The 23,146-nt window shown below is 40.9% G+C and overlaps 1 protein-coding gene and 1 long non-coding RNA gene across 2 annotated transcripts; one reads left to right on the top strand and one right to left on the bottom strand.

Moving 5' to 3' along the window:
- Positions 1–814: 814 nt before the first annotated feature.
- LOC309497014 (syncytin-A) lies at positions 815–20,942 on the bottom strand. Its single transcript, XM_082167260.1, has 2 exons — positions 20,803–20,942; positions 815–10,320 (listed from the first exon to the last, which is right to left on the bottom strand). The coding sequence occupies exon 2, from the start codon at positions 4,082–4,084 to the stop codon at positions 2,792–2,794; it is 1,293 nt and encodes a 430-aa protein (XP_082023386.1). The 5' UTR covers positions 4,085–10,320; positions 20,803–20,942; the 3' UTR covers positions 815–2,791.
- Positions 10,336–12,920, top strand: LOC309497066. The gene is made up of 2 exons (XR_014205343.1): positions 10,336–11,875; positions 11,914–12,920. It is a non-coding gene; the product is annotated as an uncharacterized lncRNA (long non-coding RNA).
- Positions 20,943–23,146: the final 2,204 nt, after the last annotated feature.

Here is a 23,146-nt window from a genome sequence, read left to right on the forward strand (position 1 = left end):
GCAGTCACCAAGTCTGAATCAGTGAGATGTTCTCTTATAGTTTATATACATTTTAGAGGCAGGAACCAAAATAGACAGGTTTAGGAACCGGTTCTAGACTGAGAGTGCTGCCCACCCTAATTCACTCAGCATATCTATTAAAATTATGAGACCCGAGTACAGGACTGGCAGGACTCTCTTGTTAAAACACAAAATCCGAGAGTCATTAAGAGTTTCAGTAAAACAGGACTGACCGGAGTCTTTTGCTAGAAAACTCTGCTAATAATCTAAATTCAATGTAAACCTAAATTAAACCTTTTAATAAATTTGGAATCCCACATTTGCCCCTTTGAGAGTCTTAAAAACTCTCACAAAATACAAATTGTAACAACAATGCCTCTGTTTAGGGAATTTATTAGCTCAAATGAGAGGAGATATTCATTAGGTATGAATATTTATATGTTGCTTACATAAATTAAATTATTCCAAATAGGGAATAGGTCAAACCTCACCATATATCAATAATAAACACGATTACTCGTAGTAACTACTGGTATAGGTAGGTAGAATTATATTGTAAAATAGGGGAATTTAGGTAGAAGTTAATGTTCATTTATTATGCAAACTGTCCGTCCGGCAAACAGCAGGTACAATTTCTGAACAGAAACCTATCGTCTTTAACACCGACAACTACCTCTCCTGTGGCCACAAGAAGCGATACTTGCGTGTTTTAGACAACTTACAGATTGTGATATTAAAATCTAGTAGAGCTTTAGGTAAGATCACACTTTCAGGGACTTTAGCGATGGAACAATATGAGACAGATTCACTTCAGCAGATTATAGGATTTTTAATCAAGCAACTAAAGATTACATGTACTATTTCAATCACGCAGGAGTAAATATGCATAACAAACAAACAATATAAACGATCGCAAACAGGAAATAAAACAAAGTAAAATAAACAAAATTAAGAGAGAGATAGAAAGAGAGATATGGAGAGAGAGAGGAAAGTTAGAGTAATTTAGGTGTGTGCGTAAGCTAGTTAGAGCGCGTAGGAGGGTGTGTGTGTGAGCGCATGTGTGGGTTTTTGGGAGCGCGTGCGTGTGTGTATGTGGGAGCACGTGCGTGTGGGTGTTTTAATGTGTGTGTGTGTGTGTGTGTAAGAGTGAGTGAGAGTAAGTGAGTGTGTAAGAGTGAGTGAGAGTTTAGAAAAAGGAAGAAAGGCACAACAGTTTAAAACATGACTTCTCAACGAGACCCCAACAGTTTCTAGTAATTCTTAGACAACTTAAACAGCATTTCTTTCGGATTGCGAATTTAAGGATATACAGTACTTGCTCAGTGAGGCCCTCTTGTGTGCGTCTCGTGTAACAAAGGAGCCTGGAACCCGTGGTCAGACGCTTCGTCCAGGCGGGGTTTGTTGCGATGGTAACTCAGAGCGTTCGTTAAAGTTAGCCAAAGATGATTTAGCCTTAAGTTGGTTTCGTTGGTTTGTAAGCAAATTATCAAACTGAGGTAAACTATCAAGAAAAGAAAGACTTAGAATAAAAACGAAATAAAAGGAGAACGGAGGTTTCTTGGAGGAAGGAAGGAGGCGGGTCTCTCTCTCTCTCTGGCGAACTGCGAGGATCGAGAGATATGGCGCCGTGTTTTGAAGGAGCTAAAGTCACGCCTTCTCATGTGCGTGACCCAATCGTCTGGAAGGACGATTGTGGCCACCTCCTTACGTTTTGCGAGGGCCCACGCCTCTTCCGACTATATGCTGACGGGATAAACTCGTTCATAAACAGTTATAAAACTGGTATTAATGAAAGAATGCGTAATTTTATAGGTTGAGTTAAGAATTCAACACCGTTGGTTCTTCCTGAACACAATGATACCACTGACCGTGGTTCTGGCAGTTAATAACACAGAGTTACATGATTCTTCAATATAATAAGCATTTCACTTTTTGATTATACCTTAAAACTTAGTTATAGCGGTCTTCCATATAAGGACCATAACGTACAATACGAATACATTTAAAAAATATATAGAAAAGAGTGATTTTGATCATAATGTCCAGGCATTTGAGCTTCTCTGTGTTTTGTGTGTGTGCGTTTAGTCCTCTTCAGCTCACGAGGTCGTGTCCGCTGCGTGAACTGGTCCCCCCCCCCCCCCCCCCTTTGAGGGGGAATCAGTATGTATGTATACGTATGTATGTGCGTTTTACAATCAATGGGCCTTTGGTCGAACATCTGTTTAACAGTTCGTGGTTTGTTTGTGAGATGTTCGATGCTGTGAAAATCCCTGGAGGGAAGCAGATTTTCAGACCTTTTGGCACCCCCTTATTCAGCAAATCATTCGAACAGAAGGGTTTCTTGTTTACTCGTCATGAGATTAGTGGTCGTCGGATCAGGGTTCAATGATTTATGCAAATGTTAGGCGCCATCCAGTCTATACGTCCGGAACGTCGGAGTCCAAGACAATAGAGGGACGTGTAAATGAGGATTCCAGTAGTTAATTAGATCACCGAGACTGGAGGGGGGGGTGTTGATCACCGGGTGATGATGCTAATTTAATCAACAGGCAGGCCGGGTGACCTGCCTTCCGTTACAAAATTTAGACACTTAAAAGTTCATTCTTATAACTTGTGTAAGTTACAGGCACATTGCAAGTTCAATCTTGTAACTTGTGTAAGTTACAGGTACAAAGCAAGTTCATTCTTGTAACGTGTGATAGTTACAGGCACAAAGCATGATCTGTGTTGTTCATCTGTAATTGCATGTTTTCACACAGAAACAAACATGCAATTAGGGTCCGTGAAGTTCTTACGGGTAATATTCTTTTATGGTTGGACCAGTCATTATCTCGTGCGAGGCGTGAGTCATTTGTTGAATGAAACACTTGATACTGTGGAAGCATACGTAGAACGCCAGTAGGAGAAATAACAGCAGCATTGCTATTTCTTTAATCCACAGCCAGGGTTTACCAATCAAGTTTCCGAACCATGAAGAATTGTCTTCAGTCATCTGGTGTAATTTTGTTGAAAGATCAAGAATGTCTTGTTGGATTTTGTTCAAATTCTCTGTTGGATCCATTAACCCGGTGCAGCACTCAGGGCCAATAATGGTGCAGGCTCCTTCTTGCGTTGCAAGAATGTAATCCAAGGCTACTCTGTTCTGTAAGATCATTATCTTGTGCGAAGCGAGAGTGTTCGTGATGTTGCCCAGGGCCAAAGCCGTATCATTGGCCAATTTCTGTACAGAATCCGACAGGCTTCTGACTTGATCGAGAGCCTGCATGACACCATACGATGGGATTAAGGCTCCAAGAGTTCTTGACCACCACGTTTGAACACAAGTGAGTCCTGGAATGCAGCCATCTTTGTTGGTAGAAGGAGCTGAATCATGTAACTGTGGAGAGCTTGGAGTGGAGTGTGTGTTTTCTCTGATAGCTGGCAGAACATAAACCAGGGTGCACCTGCCGTTGAATTGGCTGGGTAGGATGCTGTAGACAGAAGTTCCACATAACCAAAAAGTGCCAGTTGGTGGAGGAATCATACACCACTGATTTATTGCAAAAAGTTTCGGTAGGGATGGGTTCCTGGAGAGACACTCGATTATGTCATTTTCCTGTTTCTTCTCTGTAGTAGTAACGTACACATGGGATTCATCTGTTCCTCTTTCAATCACAAAACTGCAACGTTCACGAGGAATTTCACCCAGTGGAGTCGATGCTGGAGCATAGTTTTCCATGCACCAGTGGAACATCATTGGCAGGAGTAGATCTGTCATGATGGGAGTAGCTGAAGTTAGGTTGCAGGATGGTAGTCCAGGAATGCAACACTGAGAAGTTGAAGGAATGGTTACGTTGTGACATGTATCTTTGTTGAACACTCCGCTGGTATGATGATGGAATAAGGTACACGTGTCACATTTGGAGATAAGGTGTGCCACCCATGGGATTCCTGCTCCTACAGAAGGTGCGTGTGGCATGCAAACGTTCTTTCCAGCAAACAAGGCATTTCTTGACATATTCATCAGCTCTAAGAATATGTTGTTTCTGGGGTCTACACTTTGTGCTATGTCCATGATGGTTAGTATTAAGGCAATCTTGATCATGTTGCTGGATGACTGAAGTTCCCGTAGATGAGTTTCTGCGTTGTGTATTTTTTTTCTTCTGTGTTGGTTGTAGTCTCTGCAGTTGGTCTAGTTGTTTTCTGGAGGTTGGGTATATGCAGGTGTGTAGGTCAGTGCATATGGTTCTCAGGATAACCGTCAAGTGGTGTCGGCACAGAGTTTAAGAAAGAGAAAAAAACAAACAAAAAAAAACAAACAAACAACTGCAACAGACCAGTATTCATTGTAAAGACTACAAACATTAGGGTTGTATCCTCTGTTCAATCTGTATCTGCTAATTGTGGTTCCTTCTTTCCCTATTTCTTAATTCATGAGACACCTAAAAGGAACAGTGAGGTGAGGATGGACTATGGTTGGGAAGGGCCTATAAGGGAATCTTCACCACAGGGTTGGCCCCCGAAAGCCTGTTGCTTCCAGTTCTTCCTGGGCTCCTCACTGGTCCACGTGTCCTATCCTATCCCTGTAGGGGGAGGAACCACTTTGCAATGTGACACATGAGTCCATGTTTTTCTTCCCTGACACAATACTGCAGCTGCTGTAATCATCATTACTTGATGTGGTCCATGCCACTTAGGTTCTAACGGCTTGTGTCTGAATGATTTTATCATGACCCACTGACCTGGGATGATTGTGTGTCCACCTTCTGGTGGAGTCTGCCAACATGACTCAACTCTCTCTCTGGCACTCTGTACTGCCTTTGTAAGGTGTTCACAGTAAGAGATCAGGGCATCTGAGGAAATGTGAACATCAGCATTTCTAAGATCAATCACACCTGGCATCTGCATTGGGCGTCCTGTAATAATCTCAATGAGGGCTCAGTCCTACTGATCTGTTAGGTGACGCTCTCATACTACACAGTACTGCTGGCAGTGCTTCAACCCATGACACTCCTTCCTGATGCATTTTGCTTAGCCTGTTTTTGATTGTTCTGTTTGCCCTTTCAACCTGTCCTGATGCTTGTGGCCTGTAGGGACAGTGCAGATTCCACTTAACCTTCAACATTCTAGACACCTCCTTGACAACCTGTCCTGTGAAGTGTGTACCTTGATCTGAGTCAATGCAATCTGGTAATCCCCATCTGGGAATGAAATCAGTGACAAGACATTTAGCAGTATGTGCAGCTGTAGCACGCCCTGTTGGATAAGTTTCTATCCATCTTGAGAACTTGTCTATTACTACCAAAACGTCAGTTTTTCCCTTACAACGAGGCAACGATATGTAATCAACTTGCAAATGACGAAATGGTCCTGGTGGAGCTGGGGTATGTGCTGCTGGTGTAATGGCTGCTGGTACATCATTATTTTTCTGACATGTAACACACCTTTTGGCTGTTTCTGTGGCTACATTTCTGAATTTTGGATTCCACCATTGATTTGAGAACCTGTGATTCATCGTTGCTGGACCACTGTGACCCAAATTGTGTGTTTGTTGAGCCAAATATGGCAGCAGTGATTTGGGAGCAACATACTTCCCCCCTTTGGTCCAGCAGCCAGATGAATCAACGGTGGCTCCTTTGTCTAACCATGTCCATGCTTCATATAGAGGAACATCTTTGTACAAATCAATGATAGATTCAGGAGGCAGAATTGTCTTCTGTGCTGTACTACCTGAACACACTTGTACAGTTACATAAAAACAAGCCTGTTTAGCTGCTACATCTGCAAGAGCATTACCTTTAGCTTCTGTAGTGTTAGTTGTGAGATGTGCTTTCACTTTGATCACCGCTAATTTCTTTGGAAGTTTCATGGCAAACATAAGATCTTTCACTAATTCAGCATGCTTAATGGGGGATCCAGCAGAAGTTAGAAACTGTCTGCTTTGCCAAATGACACCAAAATCATGAATAACCCCAAAAGCATACCTGGAATCTGTGTAGATATTTGCAACTGATCCTGAAGCTAGTGTGCATGCTCTAGTTAAAGCTACCAGTTCTGCAGCCTGAGCTGAAAAATGATCTGGAAGACGACCTGAAGCTACCACCTCAGTGGTGGACGTTACTGCATAACCTGCTCGTCTGTTCCCTTCAATTACTTGAGCTGAACCATCAACAAACAACTCAAATTCTGCATTTTCTATGGGAGTTTCTGCTATTTCAGTTGTCGCTGCATATGTAAGCGTAACACAATCATGAGTCATTTCGCCTTCATCCTCTAACACAACTTCAGTCATTGCAGACATCATACATGATGAGGGGTTCGTGACTGGTGCACGCTGTAAAACAATGTTCGGGGCTGTGAGAGTAGTTAACCAATTTCCCCAACGAGAGGAAGTGACAGAAGTGACTTTTGCTTGATTCATTAGTGCGGACACTGCGTGAGGGCATTTTACATTTACCGTCTGACCTAACACCATTACTGATGAAGCCTGAAGCGCTAGATGAACTGCCTGTACTGCTCTGAGGCATGGTCCCATACCTTGAGCTACTATGTCAAGTTTACCAGAATAGTAATGAATTGGACGTAAACTGCCCCCCTGGTCTTGCATTAGACATGCAGTCATAAAGCCCAAGTGTTCATGGACATAAAGCACATAGGGTCTATCAGCTTGGGAAATTCCTAATGCTGGTGCTTGACATAGTGCTCTCTTCAAATCATTGAATGCTTTGAGGTGAAGTTCTTCCATACAAACAATATCTGAATCTTTACCATGGCCTTTCAACAAGTCATAGAGAGGCTGAGCAATCGAGGCATATTCTTCAATCCACTGTCTACAGTAACCTGCTGTTCCTAAAAATGAGCGTAGTGTTTTAATGGTAGTAGGCGGAGAAAACACTTTCAGAATCCTCCACTATTCCACTGTAAGTTGCAGCTGCCTGACAAAATCTTTCAGTGTATTCACTTATAGTCTCTCCTTTCTTTTGTACACATCTAGTAACTTTCGACCAATCTATTTTGGGTCCTAAGAGATTCTTTAGGATTTTCAAAACACCTTCTCTCAAATCTCCTTTACCTGGCATGTTGTAGTTCAGACGTAACAGCAGACTCAAAATTGTTGAATTCAGATTCAGTTAGAATTTGTGACATCAGCTGTGTTACTTCTGGCAACGACATGTCGTAAAGACGCATTTTACTTATCAATGCTCTTCTAAATTCAGAAAAATGTGTGCGTGCTGAGGGTAGGCTCTGGGATAGTCTCTCTACATCTTTAGGTCCTAGCGCTTTGACAACAGTTTGTATTTGTACAACAGAAGAGTTGAGAGGAACACTTTCAGTTCCCTCAATTCCCTGAGACCTCCTTGCCCCACACACCTTCACTGAATCTACTGGCTTATCAGTTACTGATTGGATGGCTACATCTGTTTCAAAGAAAGCTTTTAAGTCAGGATAAATGTTATCCGGCTGACTAACTTCTACATCAGTTTTTTCTATAGCTTTGCTGCGGCTCAATTTCTTAGTCAACGAAGATATTCTAGCACGTAGCTCATTGATCTGTTTCTCTAGCTCTGAGTTGCGCTAAGACTGTTCTGTAGCTTTTGCTAAAACAAATTCTCGGTGACAACAAATAATGCCCTTCATATGGTTTTTGCGGATGCTTGCTCCAAGCACCTTTTTACACTCATCTACTGACCAAGTTTTGTCTGGGTGAATTTCATATTTCTGAGTTAGTTCCTGTCTAACCTTTTCAGTGACTATTAGGTCCATTTGTTCTCTTAACATATTTTGGAATTCACTTTCTGACCACAATGGAATCGCAAAACCACCTTTTTCCGTTGTGGGGATCAGTCTGGCATTTTTTCTAAACATTTCTGTGAGTTTTCTTTGTTACCACACAATATAAAAAAAACTAAAACTTCTCTAGGGTACACTTGTTAACACATCAGCTATTGTTAACTTTCCAAATGACCAACACTTCACACTTAACCTCCCTGCCTACAAAAAAAAAAACAGAGGATAAACCAAAATATTAGCAATTTACGCTAAAATCTTCCCTGCCTACAAAAACAGAGGATCAACTGAAATAACTAGCACGTAAAACTAATTCTTCTCTGCCTAAAGCAAAGGATACCAACTATTAGCACTTGATGCTAACTCTTCCCTAACTTTATAAAGGATAAAACCTTCTCTAGCAAGAGGATGAAACAATATTAACCTGTAATGTTAATCTTCCCTGACTGGCAGAGGGTATCTTTCATCTCTAAAAAAACTTTTTTTTAGAGGATAACTTAGTTAACAAAACCCTGCAACTGTCTGTTAACTCTTCTCTGAACGGCGCAGAGGATAAACACATATACTGGTCTGTAGCGGTTCTTTGAATGGAGTGAAACTCACCGAATCTTTTGTAAAGGAAGATTCTGGAACTCAGTCAGGCTTTGAGATCTTTGAGCTTGAAGTTTCAATCTGGAGGAAGCTGGAAAAATTCAGTCTGGTAATCTTTGTTTAGCTGGAAGTTTCGCTCTGGATTCCAAAAGATGCAGTCTGGAAAGCAGATCTTTTGTTGAGCTTGCTGTTTCAATCTGGATTCAGGTCTTTGAGCTTGAAGTTCTTTGAGTTTCCTTTTTCTCCATCCGGGTCACGGCACCAAGTTGTTGTAAACTCAGAATCGAAGACCAGGAGACTTGGTTGTTTCTTCAGCAGGATTCTTTATTGAGAACACGAGCTGTCGGTAGCTGCAGTCACCAAGTCTAACGTGAATGTTCTCTTACAGTTTATATACATTTAGGGGCAGGAACCGAAAAAGACAGGTTTAGGAACCGGTTCTAGACTGAGAGCATTGCCCACCCTAATCCACTCAGCATATCTATTCAAACACTGAGACCAGAGTACAGGACTGGCTGGACTTTCTTGCTAAAACACAAACTCCAAGAGTTTCAGTAAAACAGGACTGACCAGAGTCTTTTGCTAGAAAACTCTGATAATCATAATTTATACCTAACCTTAACATGCTAAATTCAATGTAAACCTAAATTAAACATTTTAATAAATTTGCATTCCCACATTTTAATCGTGAAGCTCTTTCCACACTGAGGACAGGTGAAAGGCTTTTCTCCAGTGTGAACTCTCATGTGAGTCTTAAAGTTTGTTCTACATATGATACTCTTTCCAAAGTCTTCACATGAGGAATCACTCAGGAGAGAACTGTTTTATATGTCAAGATCAAGATGTGATTTATATCTATAACTTTTTTCACACTGATCACAAGCAAACGGCTTCTCTCCAGTGTGAATTCTCATGTGAGTCTTAAAGTTTGTTCTTGACAGACTTCAGTAAACAGACGGAACTCGGCGTGTCGCGTTGGAATGCTACCTTCCTGGTAAATTCGAGAGAAACTTACTGCCGCAAGTAAACAAAATGTCATAAAATACACATCTTAATGTATATGTTCAACGTTTTCTTTATAGCAGTTTGAAAGAACACATATTGAAGGAGTAAACTAGCCCAAAATCTCAAAACTGACCACTGGATGAAATATTTATTTTTTTTGCCTATTTTTTTTGCCACACTGGAGAGAAGGCTTCTCTCCAGTGTGAAGTCTCATGTGAACGCAGAGGCTTGTGTTATACGTGAAACTTTTTCCACACTGATGACATGTGAATGGTTTCTCTCCAGTGTGACTGTTCATGTGACACCTAAGGTTTTGTTCTGTTGTGAAGCTCTTTCGACACTGTTGGCAGATGAAAGGCTTTTCTCCAGTGTGGATTCTCATGTGATACCTAAAGTTTTGTTCTGTTGTGAAACTCTTTCCACACTGTTGGCAGATGAATGTCTTTTCTCCTGTGTGAATTTTCATGTGAGTCTCAAGATTTCCTTTTTGTGTGAAGCTCTTCCCACACGGTTTGCAGGTGTAAGGCTTCACTCCAGTGTGAACTCTCATGTGAACGCAGAGGTTACTGATATGAGCGAAACTCTTTCCACACTGATGACATGTGAACGGTTTCTCTCCAGTGTGACTGTTCATGTGACACCTAAGGTTTAGCTCTATTGTGAAGCTCTTTCCACACTGATCACATGTGAACAGGTTCTCTCCAGTGTGGATTCTCATGTGGCAATCAAGATTTTTTTTATGTTTAAAACTCTTTCCGCACTGATTGCAATGGTAAGGCTTCTCTCCAGTGTGGATTCTCGTGTGAACTTCAAGGCTTTGTTTTTGAGTGAAACTTTTTCCACACTGACGGCACGTGAAAAGCTTCTCTCCAGTCATTAAATCATGATGTTTCTCAAATTGATTTTCCTCTTCAGTTTCATTCAGTTGTTGACTCTCCTCTTTGAGCACCATCTTGTCTAAAATGAAAAAAAAAAAAATAATAATAATTTAACTCCCGTTTAATGGCACAAAGCAACAGAAATCAAAACCACAATAAAGAACCAAGATAAAAACCAACAACTTGTATGCTAGATCCGATATACACTGAGCTATTGAAAGAGTAATCTCACAATCTCTTCTCAATATTAACTGTTCACTTTCATTAGAACATAAAAAAAGCTTTAGTCCATGAAAGCTGGAAGTTATCAAACCCCTTATCACTTCACCCAGAATAATTGGTTTATTATAGATCAATCCCAAAATGTTAGAATAAAATATTGTCCTCTCAACTATGCTCAGTTTTGCAGAAAAACAATATTTCAGTCAGAATTTAAGCCCCATTGTAGCACATAAACTAAAGATACTAAAGTTAATTAGATCTTTTGACAACAGAGACCACAACGTTCTCTGATATTGATAATTATGTTATTAAATTTAAATATATTAAATATATAATTATGCAAACACAAGTATGGTGTGCCACAAGGCTCAGTATTAGGTCCTCTGCTTTTCTCATTGTTTATGCTTCCCCTAAGGGACATTGTCATTCACTGTTATGACAACAATACTCAGTTTTACACTGCTAACTTAGAGTAGTGAAGTTTTGCCCGGTTATATTAATAATGATATAAATGATGGGATGACTAAGGTGTTAGATTTTAGCAAATGTACTGCTATCTGGGTGTCTAGAGATATAAACAAGTTAAATGTAAGACTTTTTAAGACCTTTTTAATACCACCTTATATGATATTTAAGACCAAACCTGCAATGGAAACCATATAATCAAAAGTGTTCATTTTACTCAACAAGTGTCACGGCTGTATACTTTGTATTGTCGTCTTTGCCGTGTCTGGGTGTGTTTTGCTCCTCCTACAGGTGCGCTGCGGAGCTAAGGTAATCAGGTGGATTGGGTGCACCGGTGCACAGGTGTGCCTGTCAATAAAAGCTTCCTGTTTGGCGTCCTTAGTGAGCGTTCCATTCTGTCACATCGATCCTTGGCCAGGACCGAGATGTTGATCGGCGTTGCGGCGTATAGCGAGAACTTGAGAGACAGTCTTTGTTATAAAGAATGTGTAAATAAAAAGAGTATTGTAACCGCCGTAAACGTTTCCTCCTCCTTCATTGTTGCTCCCTAATAAGGGCGTAACAACAAGAAACTGCAAATTTTTTCATATATACAGTTGCAATCAGAAATATTCAACCCCCTAAAGATTTTAAGAATTTATCAATTAAAGTTTTTTCAAAGAGCAAGATTCTGCATTGGATGATTTCTTGATGAGTTGATCAATAAAATCCATCCATCCATCTTCTTCCGCTTATCCGGGGCCGGGTCGCGGGGGCAGCAGTCTAAGCAGAGCCCAGACTTCCCTCTCCCTAGACACTTCCTCCAGCTCTTCCGGGGGGACACCGAGGTGTTCCCAGGCCAGCCGTGTTCCCAGCGTGTCCTAGGTCTTTCCCAGGGCCTTCCCGGGAAGGCGTCCAGGAGGCATCCGGAAAAGATGCCCGAGCCACCTCAGCTGACCCCTCTCGATGTGGAGGAGCAGCAGCTCTACTCTGAGCTCCTCCCGAGTGACCGAGCTTCTCACCCTATCTCTAAGGGATCACCCAGCCACCCTGCGGAGAAAGCTCATTTTGGCCGCCTGTATCCGGGATCTCGTCCTTTCGGTCATGACCCACAGCTCATGACCATAGGTGAGAGTAGGAATGTAAATTGACCGGTAAATCGAGAGCTTCGCCGCACCACGACAGACCGGTACAGTGATCGCATTACTGCAGAAGCTGCACCGATCCGTCTGTCAATCTCCCGTTCCATCCTTCCCTCACTCGTGAACAAGACCCCAAGATACTTGAACTCCTCCACTTGAGGCAGGAACTCTCCACCAACCTGAAGCGGGCAAGCCACCCTTTTCCGACTGAGAACCATGGCCTCGGATTTGGAGGCGCTGATTCTCATCCCAGCCGCTTCACACTTGGCTGCAAACCGTCCCAGTGCATGCTGAAGGTCCTGGTCCGATGGGGCCAGCACGACAACATCATCCGCAAAGAGCAGAGATGAAATCGTGTGGTCCCCAAACCTGACACCCTCCGGCCCCTGGCTGCACCTAGAAATTCTGTCCATAAAAATTATGAACAGAACCGGCGACAAAGGGCAGCCCTGCCGGAGTCCGACATGCACCGGGAACAAGTCTGACTTACTGCCGGCAATGCAAGCCAAGCTCCTGCTCCGGTCGTACAGGGACCGGATAGCCCTTAGCAAAGGGCCCCAGACCCCATACTCACAGAGCACTCTCCACAAGATGCCGCGAGGGACACAGTCGAATGCCTTCTCCAAATCCACAAAGCACATGTGGATTGGTTGGGCAAACTCCCATGAACCCTCCAGCACCCTGGAGAGGGTATAGAGCTGGTCCAGTGTTCCACGACCGGGACGAAAACCGCACTGTTCCTCCTGAATCCGAGGTTCTACTATCGGCCGTATTCTCCTCTCCAGTACCCTGGCATAGACTTTCCCGGGGAGGCTGAGAAGTGTGATCCCCCTATAGTTGGAGCACACCCTCCGGTCCCCCTTCTTAAAAAGAGGGACCACCACCCCGGTCTGCCAGTCCAAAGGTACTGTTCCCGACCGCCACGCGATGCTGCAGAGGTGTCAGCCAAGACAGCCCCACAACACCCAGAGACTTGAGGTACTCGGGGCGGATCTCATCCACCCCCGGTGCCTTGCCACCGAGGAGTTTCTTGACTACCTCGGTGACTTCAGCCCGGGTGATGGACGAGTCCACCTCCGAGCCCTCAGCCTCTGCTTCCTCAATGGAAGACGTGATGGCGGGATTGAGGAGATCCTCGAAAGTATTCCTTCCACCGTCTGATGACATCCCCAGTCGAGGTCAACAGCATTGGTAGGGCACTGCTTCCCCCTCCTGAGGCGCCGGACGGTTTGCCAGAATCTCTTCGAGGCCGACCGATAGTCCTTCTCCATGGCCTCACCGAACTCCTCCCAGGCCCGAGTTTTTGCCTCCACAACCACCCGGGCTGCAGTCCGCTTGGCCTGTCGGTACCCGTCAGCTGCCTCAGGAGTACCACAAGCCAGCCAGGCCTGATAGGACTCCTTCTTCAACTTGACGGCATCCCTTACTTTCGGTGTCCACCACCGGGTTCGGGGATTGCCGCCTTGACTGGCACCGGAGACCTTAGCGTTGACAATGGAGGTGGAGAACATGGTCCACTCGGACTCAATATCTCCAGATTACCTCAGGATCTGGTCGAAGCTCTGCCGGAGGTGGAAGTTGAAGATCTCTCTGACAGGGGATTTGGCCAAACGTTCCCAACAGACCCTCACAGTACGTTTGGGTCTGCCGAGTCTGTCCAGCTTCCTCCCCTGCCATCGGATCCAACTCACCACCAGGTGGTGATCAGTTGACAGCTCCGCCCCTCTCTTCACCCGAGTGTCCAAGACATACGGCCGGTGGTCAGATGAAACAACCACAAAGTCGATCATCGACCTCCGGCTTAGGGTGTCCTGGTGCCATGTGCACTGATGGACACCCTTATGCTTGAACATGGTGTTCGTTATGGACAAACTGTTACTAGCACAGAAGTCCAATAACAGAACACCACTCGGGTTCAGATCAGGGGGGCCGTTCCTCCCAATCACGCCCCTCCAGGTGTCACTGTTGGCGGCTGAGCTGGGGGGCTATAAGCAAACCCATACCAGCCCGCCGCCTCTCACCATGAGCAACTCCAGAGTGGTGAAGAGTCCATCCTCTCTCAAGGAGTGTGGTTCCAGAGCCCAAGCCATGCGTGGAGGTGATCCCGACTATCTCTAGCCGGAATCTCTGAATCTCACGCACAATCTCAGGCTCCTTCCCCGCCAGAGAGGTGACATTCCATGTCCCCAGAGCTAGATTCCGTGTCCAGGGATCAGGTTGTTGAGGCCCCCGCCTTCGACTGCCGCCCAATCCACTAAGCACCGGCCCCTTACGGTCCCTCCTGCAGGTGGTGGGTCCACGGGAGGGCGGCCCCACGTCGCTCCTTCGGGTTGAGCCCGGCCGGACCCCATGGGGGAGGCCCGACCACCAGGCGCTCGCATACGAGCCCCAACCCCGGGCCTGACTCTAGGGTGGGGCCCCGGCTGCGCCATGCCGGGCGACGTCATGGTCCTCAAATTTATAGGCATCATAAGGGTTTTTTTTTAACCGCTCTTAGTCTGACCCGTCACCTAGGACCTGTTTTGCCTTGGGAGACCCTACCAGGGGCATATAGCCCCAGACAACATAGCTCCTAGGGTCGTTCGGGTACTCAAACCCCTCCACCACGGTAAGGTGGCAGTTCAAGGAGGGGATAAATAAAATTAGCACAGAAAATGCATGATGTAGTATTTGTGTGAAACAGGATATCTTGCAAAGATAGCCATGTCACAGTTATTCAACCCATATATATAATATTGTTGTTTTTAAAGCTTTCTGAAAGTTTTTATGGCCTAATATGGAGGTATTTTTGGTGCAAAACTACTGAACGCCTGTGACAGTGGAATTTGAAGTTGTAGAGAATAGCCACACATGTGTATCAGTAAATTTGAAGTCACAGAGAGAAATGTTTTAAGAGTTGCAAACTTGTAGACTTTTTTTTATCTTCCACAAACACAACACAACAGTCACACCTTCTCAAATTCTTCATTGCAGGTGCACAAATCCTATTCTACAAATCACAAATTAAGAAACTCATACGCTCACATTTTTGCTACAGTTGCTGCAGTGAATATGGTGCAAAACGCATTTACACACCCGCATCAAGAAATGTGAAGTCACAGAGAAATTTTGCTCATCTGCAAATCAGTATGTGAATTCATCCAATGAGAGTTGCACACTTGTAGAATATGTTCTCACAAATGTCTTGTATATTTTTCTAGCACAAACACAAGTACATAACTACAGCTGCTTGAATCTGCTGCGACGAATCTCAAACACTGTTTTTCGCTTTCAAGTGACAAGTTTCGCGCGCTCTCCCTTTTGCACCAAGTGCACCGTGAAATGTGGGGCAAAAGTGAGTTGTGCATCTGTAGAGGCAGTGGGCGGAGCCTACATGAATATTCATGAGTTTCCCGGGCATGCGCGTGGAACTGCTCATTCTAGTTCACGCTCCTCGTTTCTCAGCAGGTTTAATGGATTATTTCAAAAAAGGTAAATATAGTTTCAGCGCGAACTTAAACTACAATTGTGTATCGTTTTGTTAAATTCATAATGTTGTTATTAATTCGTCACTGACTGAATGATTGCTGGCATTCACTTCGTGTAGGCCTATATACAGTAGCTACAGCAAACTTCAACTCGCCGTATAAATTGCACCTTGCGAAGCTTTAAAACTGTGGCTTTTACTAATTATTATCATTTGTTGATTGCAATAAATTAAATAAACCTTCACAAATGTATCTGTGGGCTAACACTTTTTAAAATATATATAATATATCCTGGTGTGATTGTTCTTAAATTCTTGTTCGTTTAAATAAGCCAAATCATTTAAGACCAAACTCAAGCATGAATGTGTTGCTTTAATACATACGTACAATTTGGATTAAGCAAAATTGTATGGACAAAAGTGGATAAATTACATTTGATACAACTAGGTTACTGTAAATGAGAAACAAAAAACACTTAACATTATTTTACGGAATATAATAAGCCACCAATTTGATGTTCTAAAAAAAAAAAATTTACAAACATACTGGCAAAATAATGTAACAATATTATTTTTAATGTTTTGATTGCAAGGTGTGCTTGTGCTGGTTTTGATTTAATAATATATACACGGTTCAAAAGTTTGGTATTAGTAAGGTTCTAAGGTAAGGTACCTCTAAGGTACCAAGACTAGATTTATCTGAAAAACAGTAATATTGTGAAATATTTTTATCAACTGTTTTCTATTTTAATGTTTTTAAAAATATATTGTGATGGCAGAGCTCATTTTACTCTAGATTTCAGTGTCACATGACCCTTCAGAAATCATTCTAATACTGATTTGCTGCTCAAGAAACATTTCTGATTATTATCACAGTTGAAAATGGTTGTGTTGCTTAATGAAGTGTGGAAATTGACCTTGCCTGCTATAAAAGTATAACATTTCTTAAATCATAGTGATTCCAAACTTTTGTCATGCAAATCTTAAATACCAGAATGTCATGTTTTAACATTGATCCAACAAAGTTTAAAGGTTTCATTTTCAAGAGTTCAAGTCAGAAGTAGATCATGCATTTGTATCAATGGTCATCATTGTGTATCATCCAGGCACACAGAGCAACACATAAGGTCAAAGAAAGAACATGACAAAGAGAAACATCAGTATAGGGTGCAAAATGTTTATTTGGACATGGATATGGTTGTGGAGTTATTTCCCAGAGATTATTGCCAGAGATGACACAGTTGTAAAGCTTCATAAGGTAAGGTATCAGAAGAGCTTAGCAATAAATAAATTAAATGGTAATGGTTCATGTATTTAGGAATATTCTGCTCTTCTGTTGGAAATAAGTGTTGCTGTAATCATTCAGGTGTTCTGGAATTTTGGGTTTTACGGTAAAAGTGGAACGTTATTTAAAAAAAAAAAAATTTTTATTGCAGTGACATTCAACAAATGATAACAAAAGACAGTTTAAAGCATTGCAATGTACAGAGGAAAAGCACAACGAAATGAACGAGTTGAAGTTTGCTGTGCTTTATATAGGCCTACACGAAGTGAATGCCAGCAATCATTTAGTCATTAACGAATACACAAAACGTGCAAACTAATAAAAACATTATGAACTTTATGAAATGATACACAATTGTAGTTTAAGTTCGCGCTGAAACTATATTTACCTTTTTTTAAATAATCCATTAAACCTGCTGAGAAACGAGGAGCGTGAACTAGAATGAGCAGTTCCACGCGCATGCTCTTATTCCGTAAAATAATGTTAAGTGTTTTTTGTTTCTCATTTACAGAAACCTAGTTGTATCAAATGTAATTTATCCACTTTTGTCCATACAATTTTGTTTAATCCAAATTGTACGTATGTATTAAAGCAACACATTCATGCTTGAGTTTGGTCTTAAATGATTTGGCTTATTTAAACGAACAAGAATTTAAGAACAATCACACCAGGATATATTATATATATTTTAAAAAGTGTTAGCCCACAGATACATTTGTGAAGGTTTATTTAATTTATTGCAATCAACAAATGATAATAATTAGTAAAAGCCACAGTTTTAAAGCTTCGCAAGGTGCAATTTATACGGCGAGTTGAAGTTTGCTGTAGCTACTGTATATAGGCCTACACGAAGTGAATGCCAGCAATCATTCAGTCAGTGACGAATTAATAACAACATTATGAATTTAACAAAACGATACACAATTGTAGTTTAAGTTCGCGCTGAAACTATATTTACCTTTTTTGAAATAATCCATTAAACCTGCTGAGAAACGAGGAGCGTGAACTAGAATGAGCAGTTCCACGCGCATGCCCGGGAAACTCATGAATATTCATGTAGGCTCCGCCCACTGCCTCTACAGATGCACAACTCACTTTTGCCCCACATTTCACGGTGCACTTGGTGCAAAAGGGAGAGCGCGCGAAACTTGTCACTTGAAAGCGAAAAACAGTGTTTGAGATTCGTCGCAGCAGATTCAAGCAGCTGTAGTTATGTACTTGTGTTTGTGCTAGAAAAATATACAAGACATTTGTGAGAAAATATTCTACAAGTGTGCAACTCTCATTGGATGAATTCACATACTGATTTGCAGATGAGCAAAATTTCTCCGTGACTTCACATTTCTTGATGCGGGTGTGTAAATGCGTTTTGCACCATATTCACTGCAGCAACTGTAGCAAAAATGTGAGCGTATGAGTTTCTTAATTTGTGATTTGTAGAATAGGATTTGTGCACCTGCAATGAAGAATTTGAGAAGGTGTGACTGTTGTGTTGTGTTTGTGGAAGATAAAAAAAAGTCTACAAGTTTGCAACTCTTAAAACATTTCTCTCTGTGACTTCAAATTTACTGATACACATGTGTGGCTATTCTCTACAACTTCAAATTCCACTGTCACAGGCGTTCAGTAGTTTTGCACCAAAAATACCTCCATACCTAAAGTGGAGTTGGAACATAATTAAGCCTTTGGGAACTCTATAATGATCCTTCATTTGCTTCAGCTTTGAAGTCGACTAAAATATGCCAGGAGGAATTTGGATAAGACTACAGAGTTTTGGGAGACAGTTCTATGGACTGACTAAACCAAACTGGAACTGTTTGGGCCAGCGGCATGTCTGGCATGCGAAAGGCTTATGACCAGAAGAATATCATCCCCACAGTCAAGCATGGAGGTGGGTCACTGATGACGTCGGGCTGTTTTTCTGTGGCAGGAACTGGCAATATTGATGGTGTACCTGGCATCGTGGATTCCCAGAAATACCAGGCCATTTTAAAGAGGAACGTGATGCCTTCTGTTGACAAATTAAACCTTGGTGATCATTGGACTTTTCAGCAAGACTATGATCCCAAGCACACCTCCAAGTCAACCAAAGCTTGGTTTAGTAAAAGATCCAGGAACGTCCAAGAATGGCCTTCTCAGTCACCAGATTCAAATCCAATTGAAAATCTTTGGTGGGATTTAAAGAAGGCAGTTGCAGCACGGAAGCTATCAAACATCACTGAGCAAAAGGCAAACGATTCCGATCGAGAGGTGTAAGAAAACTTACCGAAAACATTTGTTAGAAATTATAAAAGCTAAAGGATGCTCCACAAAGTACTGAAGCTGAGTTGAATAATACTGCACATGCATGTGTTAAAAGTTAAATGTTTCATTTGAACTTCAAAGTTAAATAAATTTCTGTTGTCAAAATAACTCAAACATGCATCAATAAATATTTTTTGTTGCTTGAGTTTTTTTGTCATTTATTGTCATTGTCGTTCATCGACATTACTATAATGTATTTTGAGGAGAGGGGGTTGAATATTTCTGATTGCAACTGTATATATATATAAATAAAACCTTCATTTATATAGCGCTTTTAAGGTTCAGGGTTCAGTTGCCTCAAGGCAGAATGCCTCAAGGTTCAGTTTTGGGACCACTTCTTTTTTCTATTTATGTAAATAATCTACCATTACTTCTTAAAAACTGTCAGGTTCAACTTTATGCGGATGATACTGTCATATATACATGTAACTCTGATCCTATACAAATTCAATTATCTCTTCAATCGGATTTTAATAGTTTGCAAGATTGGCTTTTGGCTAATAAATTAGTGCTTAATAAAACTAAGTCTTATACTATGTTTTTTGGTTCTAGACATAAACTTAACTCCAAAACCTGTTCTTGTGTTATTTCATGTAAAGACGGTACTCCTCTGCATGGAGTTGACACTATTAAATATCTTGGTGTATGGCTTGATTCTAAACTTTCCTTTAAACCACACATTAATCATGTTTTACGAAAAGTCAATGTTGGAATGAGTATTTTGCACCGATCTCGAAATTGCTTCTCTTATAGTGTTCGTGAAACTAGTTGCACAATTAATATTTCTGTTTTTTGACTACTGTGATGTGGTTTATCAGACGGCATTAAAATCTGATCTTGTCTCACTTAATTCGGCATATAATAGAATTTGCAGATTCGTCTTAGGATGTTCTTTTTCCACTCACCACTGTATAATGTATGATGCACTTCAGTGGCCATCTTTGAATGTGAGAAGGCAGATTCACTGGCTACAATTTATATTTAAATGTATTTATTTTGATTATCCTAGTTATCTTCAACAATACTTTGTACTTTTTTCTTCAAACCACCAAGTTAGGCATTCTTTTCAGACTTATTTTATTGTTCCTCGTGTTAAAAAAACAGTAGGTAAGAAAGCATTTATGTTTAAAGCCGTATTAGACTGGAATAATTTGCCTGTAGATATTAGATCGATTACGTCATTTCGGTTGTTTAAACAATCTTTATTATCTTATTTTAAAGTAGATTGCACATGCTATCACTGAAACTGTCATTGTTGTTGTGTACTGTTTTTTTTAGTTTTTTTGTTTGTTTTTTTTAAGTGGTGTTTTGTTGTCTGCCTGTTTGTTGATGTATTGTTAATTGTAATCTTGTTATGTTTTTTAAGTTGTAATTGTTTCATTGTAAGGACCCCCTCGAAAACGAGATGATACATCTCAAGGGGTTAATCCTAATAAATTCTAATAATAATAATAAAGTACTATATAAATAAAGGTGACTTGACTTGTTACTGTACTGGTGTGCAGGAAAATAAAGCTATCAAAAGATATAACTGGCTGTCATGTCGTTCTTCTGTCCACATGAGGCGACCGGCTCAAATAAAATAAAAATGAAACCACTTTAATTAGGACACTCTTCAAAAATATCATTTATTTATGTAGAGCTAGACATTTCAATAAGGATCAAACAACTGAGTTCAACTTTGAGAATGAAACCAACCTGTCTGTGTCTCAGTATCTTCATGTTTGACTCTGAATGTTTCTTCAATCTTCACGTCTTCACTCTCCTCTTTAATAAACGCCATCTTTATAATAGTGCGTCACGTGGATCTCAGTCGCTTCACCAGGAGTTTTTCTGTGTTTGGACACTCTGTCCTGTTTAAGAGGAGAATAATTAACAGAAGGAAAAACACTCTAAACTAAATCTCTGAGTGTGTGTCAGTCAGATCTACTGCCATCATTTCTTGATGACGTAAGGAACCGATTAATCTGTTTTTTAAACGAACTGTCCAAAAGAACCGTTTCGCAGAAATGAATCAGATTTGACATTACTACTCAAAACTAGCACTACAAATTAAAGGAACAGAGAATATACAGGCAATTCATATTTAGGCATTTATAATTCACATGTATGTATATATATCATTCCACATGTGTGTGTTGTTGTTCTTGTTGCATTTACATGCTGTGAATCAAGTGCTTCCAAACTCTACATTATTTGATTCAATTGAATCTCAATTGGTTTTGAAAATCTCTTTCTCTAACATTACTTGCCAGAGAGCAAACAGCATGTTTATGATGAACTGATTCACAATATAGGGAGCTTAGGAACCTTTACTGTTACTCATTTGTGGATGTGCTTCACTGATAAAAAAAAAAAAAACGGTTCATTAATTTAATTAGATACATTATAATTTTACATTAAAAATAATTCATTTCAAGGTTCTCTATATAATTGTACTGACGGGTTGTATTGATTTAAACACTTTAGAAGATGATTAAAAACACAAACCTTTCTTCAGCAGAATCACAGATGCAGGAGCGGCGCAGCCTTATGACATCATGTCACCACACCAAAATAAAAGTCCTGTTCACATTAAATAGAAATTCACATACAGAAAACACATTCAAATGATAAGATAAAGGATTCATTCAAAGAATAAATTGCTGATTTGTGATATTCTCAATCATGAATAAAGTCAAGTATTTTGATCTTCATTATTATAAAGGATTGGGGAAAAGTTTGTATTTAAAAACTAGGTTTTTGGTTGCAGAGTGAAACTCAACTATTTAATTGAACTAAAACGGAATCCTTATCATAATATAAATATCCACCCGCTCACGGTTAAAATTCACTCAGTGTCCCCCCCCCCCCCCCCCCCCGATTAAAAATCCCCCTTTAATGAAAATAAAGCAATGTGTTGAAAAGTAAAGTGGAACCGTTTTTCTTATGATAATGTTAACACCATAAATAATGTCACAAAGAAAAATGGGCTAAATCAGATCTGTCACTCAAACTGATATCTTCAGCAGGATTGAACTTGAGCTGGCTGAGCCTAGCGTTTAAAAAGTAGTATACTAATAGCACACTTGAATAAACGTGTTTTTTTTTAAGAGTACTCTGATACAAAGAACACAGAAGGTCTCACATTTACATGACTTTTTTCATTTGTATTTCTAAGTGTGATGATTTTATTACACTGATCACAATTTAATTGTATTTCTCCAGAGGGAATATGCAGATGATTGCTAAAATTTCTCCTTTTCAACTTCTCATCACACTGAGAAAAATGGCGATTTCTTTCCAGAATGAGTTTGCAAATGCTGTGTCAGGTTTGAGTGAAATGAGAAACTCTTCTCACACTGAAGACACTTGTAATGGTGCGTTCACTCTCATGTGAATCTTTAGGTTTCCATTAATCGTGAAGCTCTTTCCACACTGAGGACAGGTGAAAGGCTTTTCTCCAGTGTGAACTCTCATGTGAGTCTTAAAGTTTGTTCTACATATGAAACTCTTTCCACAGTCTTCACATGAGGAATCACTCAGGAGAGAACTGTTTTATATGTCAAGATCAAGATGTGATTTATATCTATAACTTGTTTCACACTGATCACAAGCAAATGGCTTCTCTCCAGTGTGAATTCTCATGTGATTCTTGAGATGTGCTTTTAGTGAGAAATGATTCCCACACAGAGTGCAGGCGTACGGCTTCTCTCCAGTGTGTATTTTCAAGTGAGTCTTCAGATGACTGCTTTGTGAGAAGCTATTCGCACACTGAGGGCATACGAAAGGCTTCTCTCCAGTGTGAATTCTCCTGTGGATTGTAAGGTTTTTTTTCTGTGTAAAACTCTTTCCACACTGAGGGCATATGACCGGCTTCTCTCCAGGGTGGATTTCCAAGTCTTGGCAGGTCAAAGGGCTCTCTTCAGTGTAAACACTCATCTGGACTTTAAGGTTTCTAAATTCTTTTTTATGAGTCTGTGAGCAACTAAAAGATTTTTTCATTCAGTTCTTGACTCTCCTCTTTCAGCTCCATCAGGTCTAAGGTGAACAGAAACAAAAC

This window comes from Leuciscus leuciscus (genome assembly GCF_965113295.1).
Source record: "Leuciscus leuciscus genome assembly, chromosome: 4".
Lineage (NCBI taxonomy): Eukaryota > Metazoa > Chordata > Actinopteri > Cypriniformes > Leuciscidae > Leuciscus > Leuciscus leuciscus.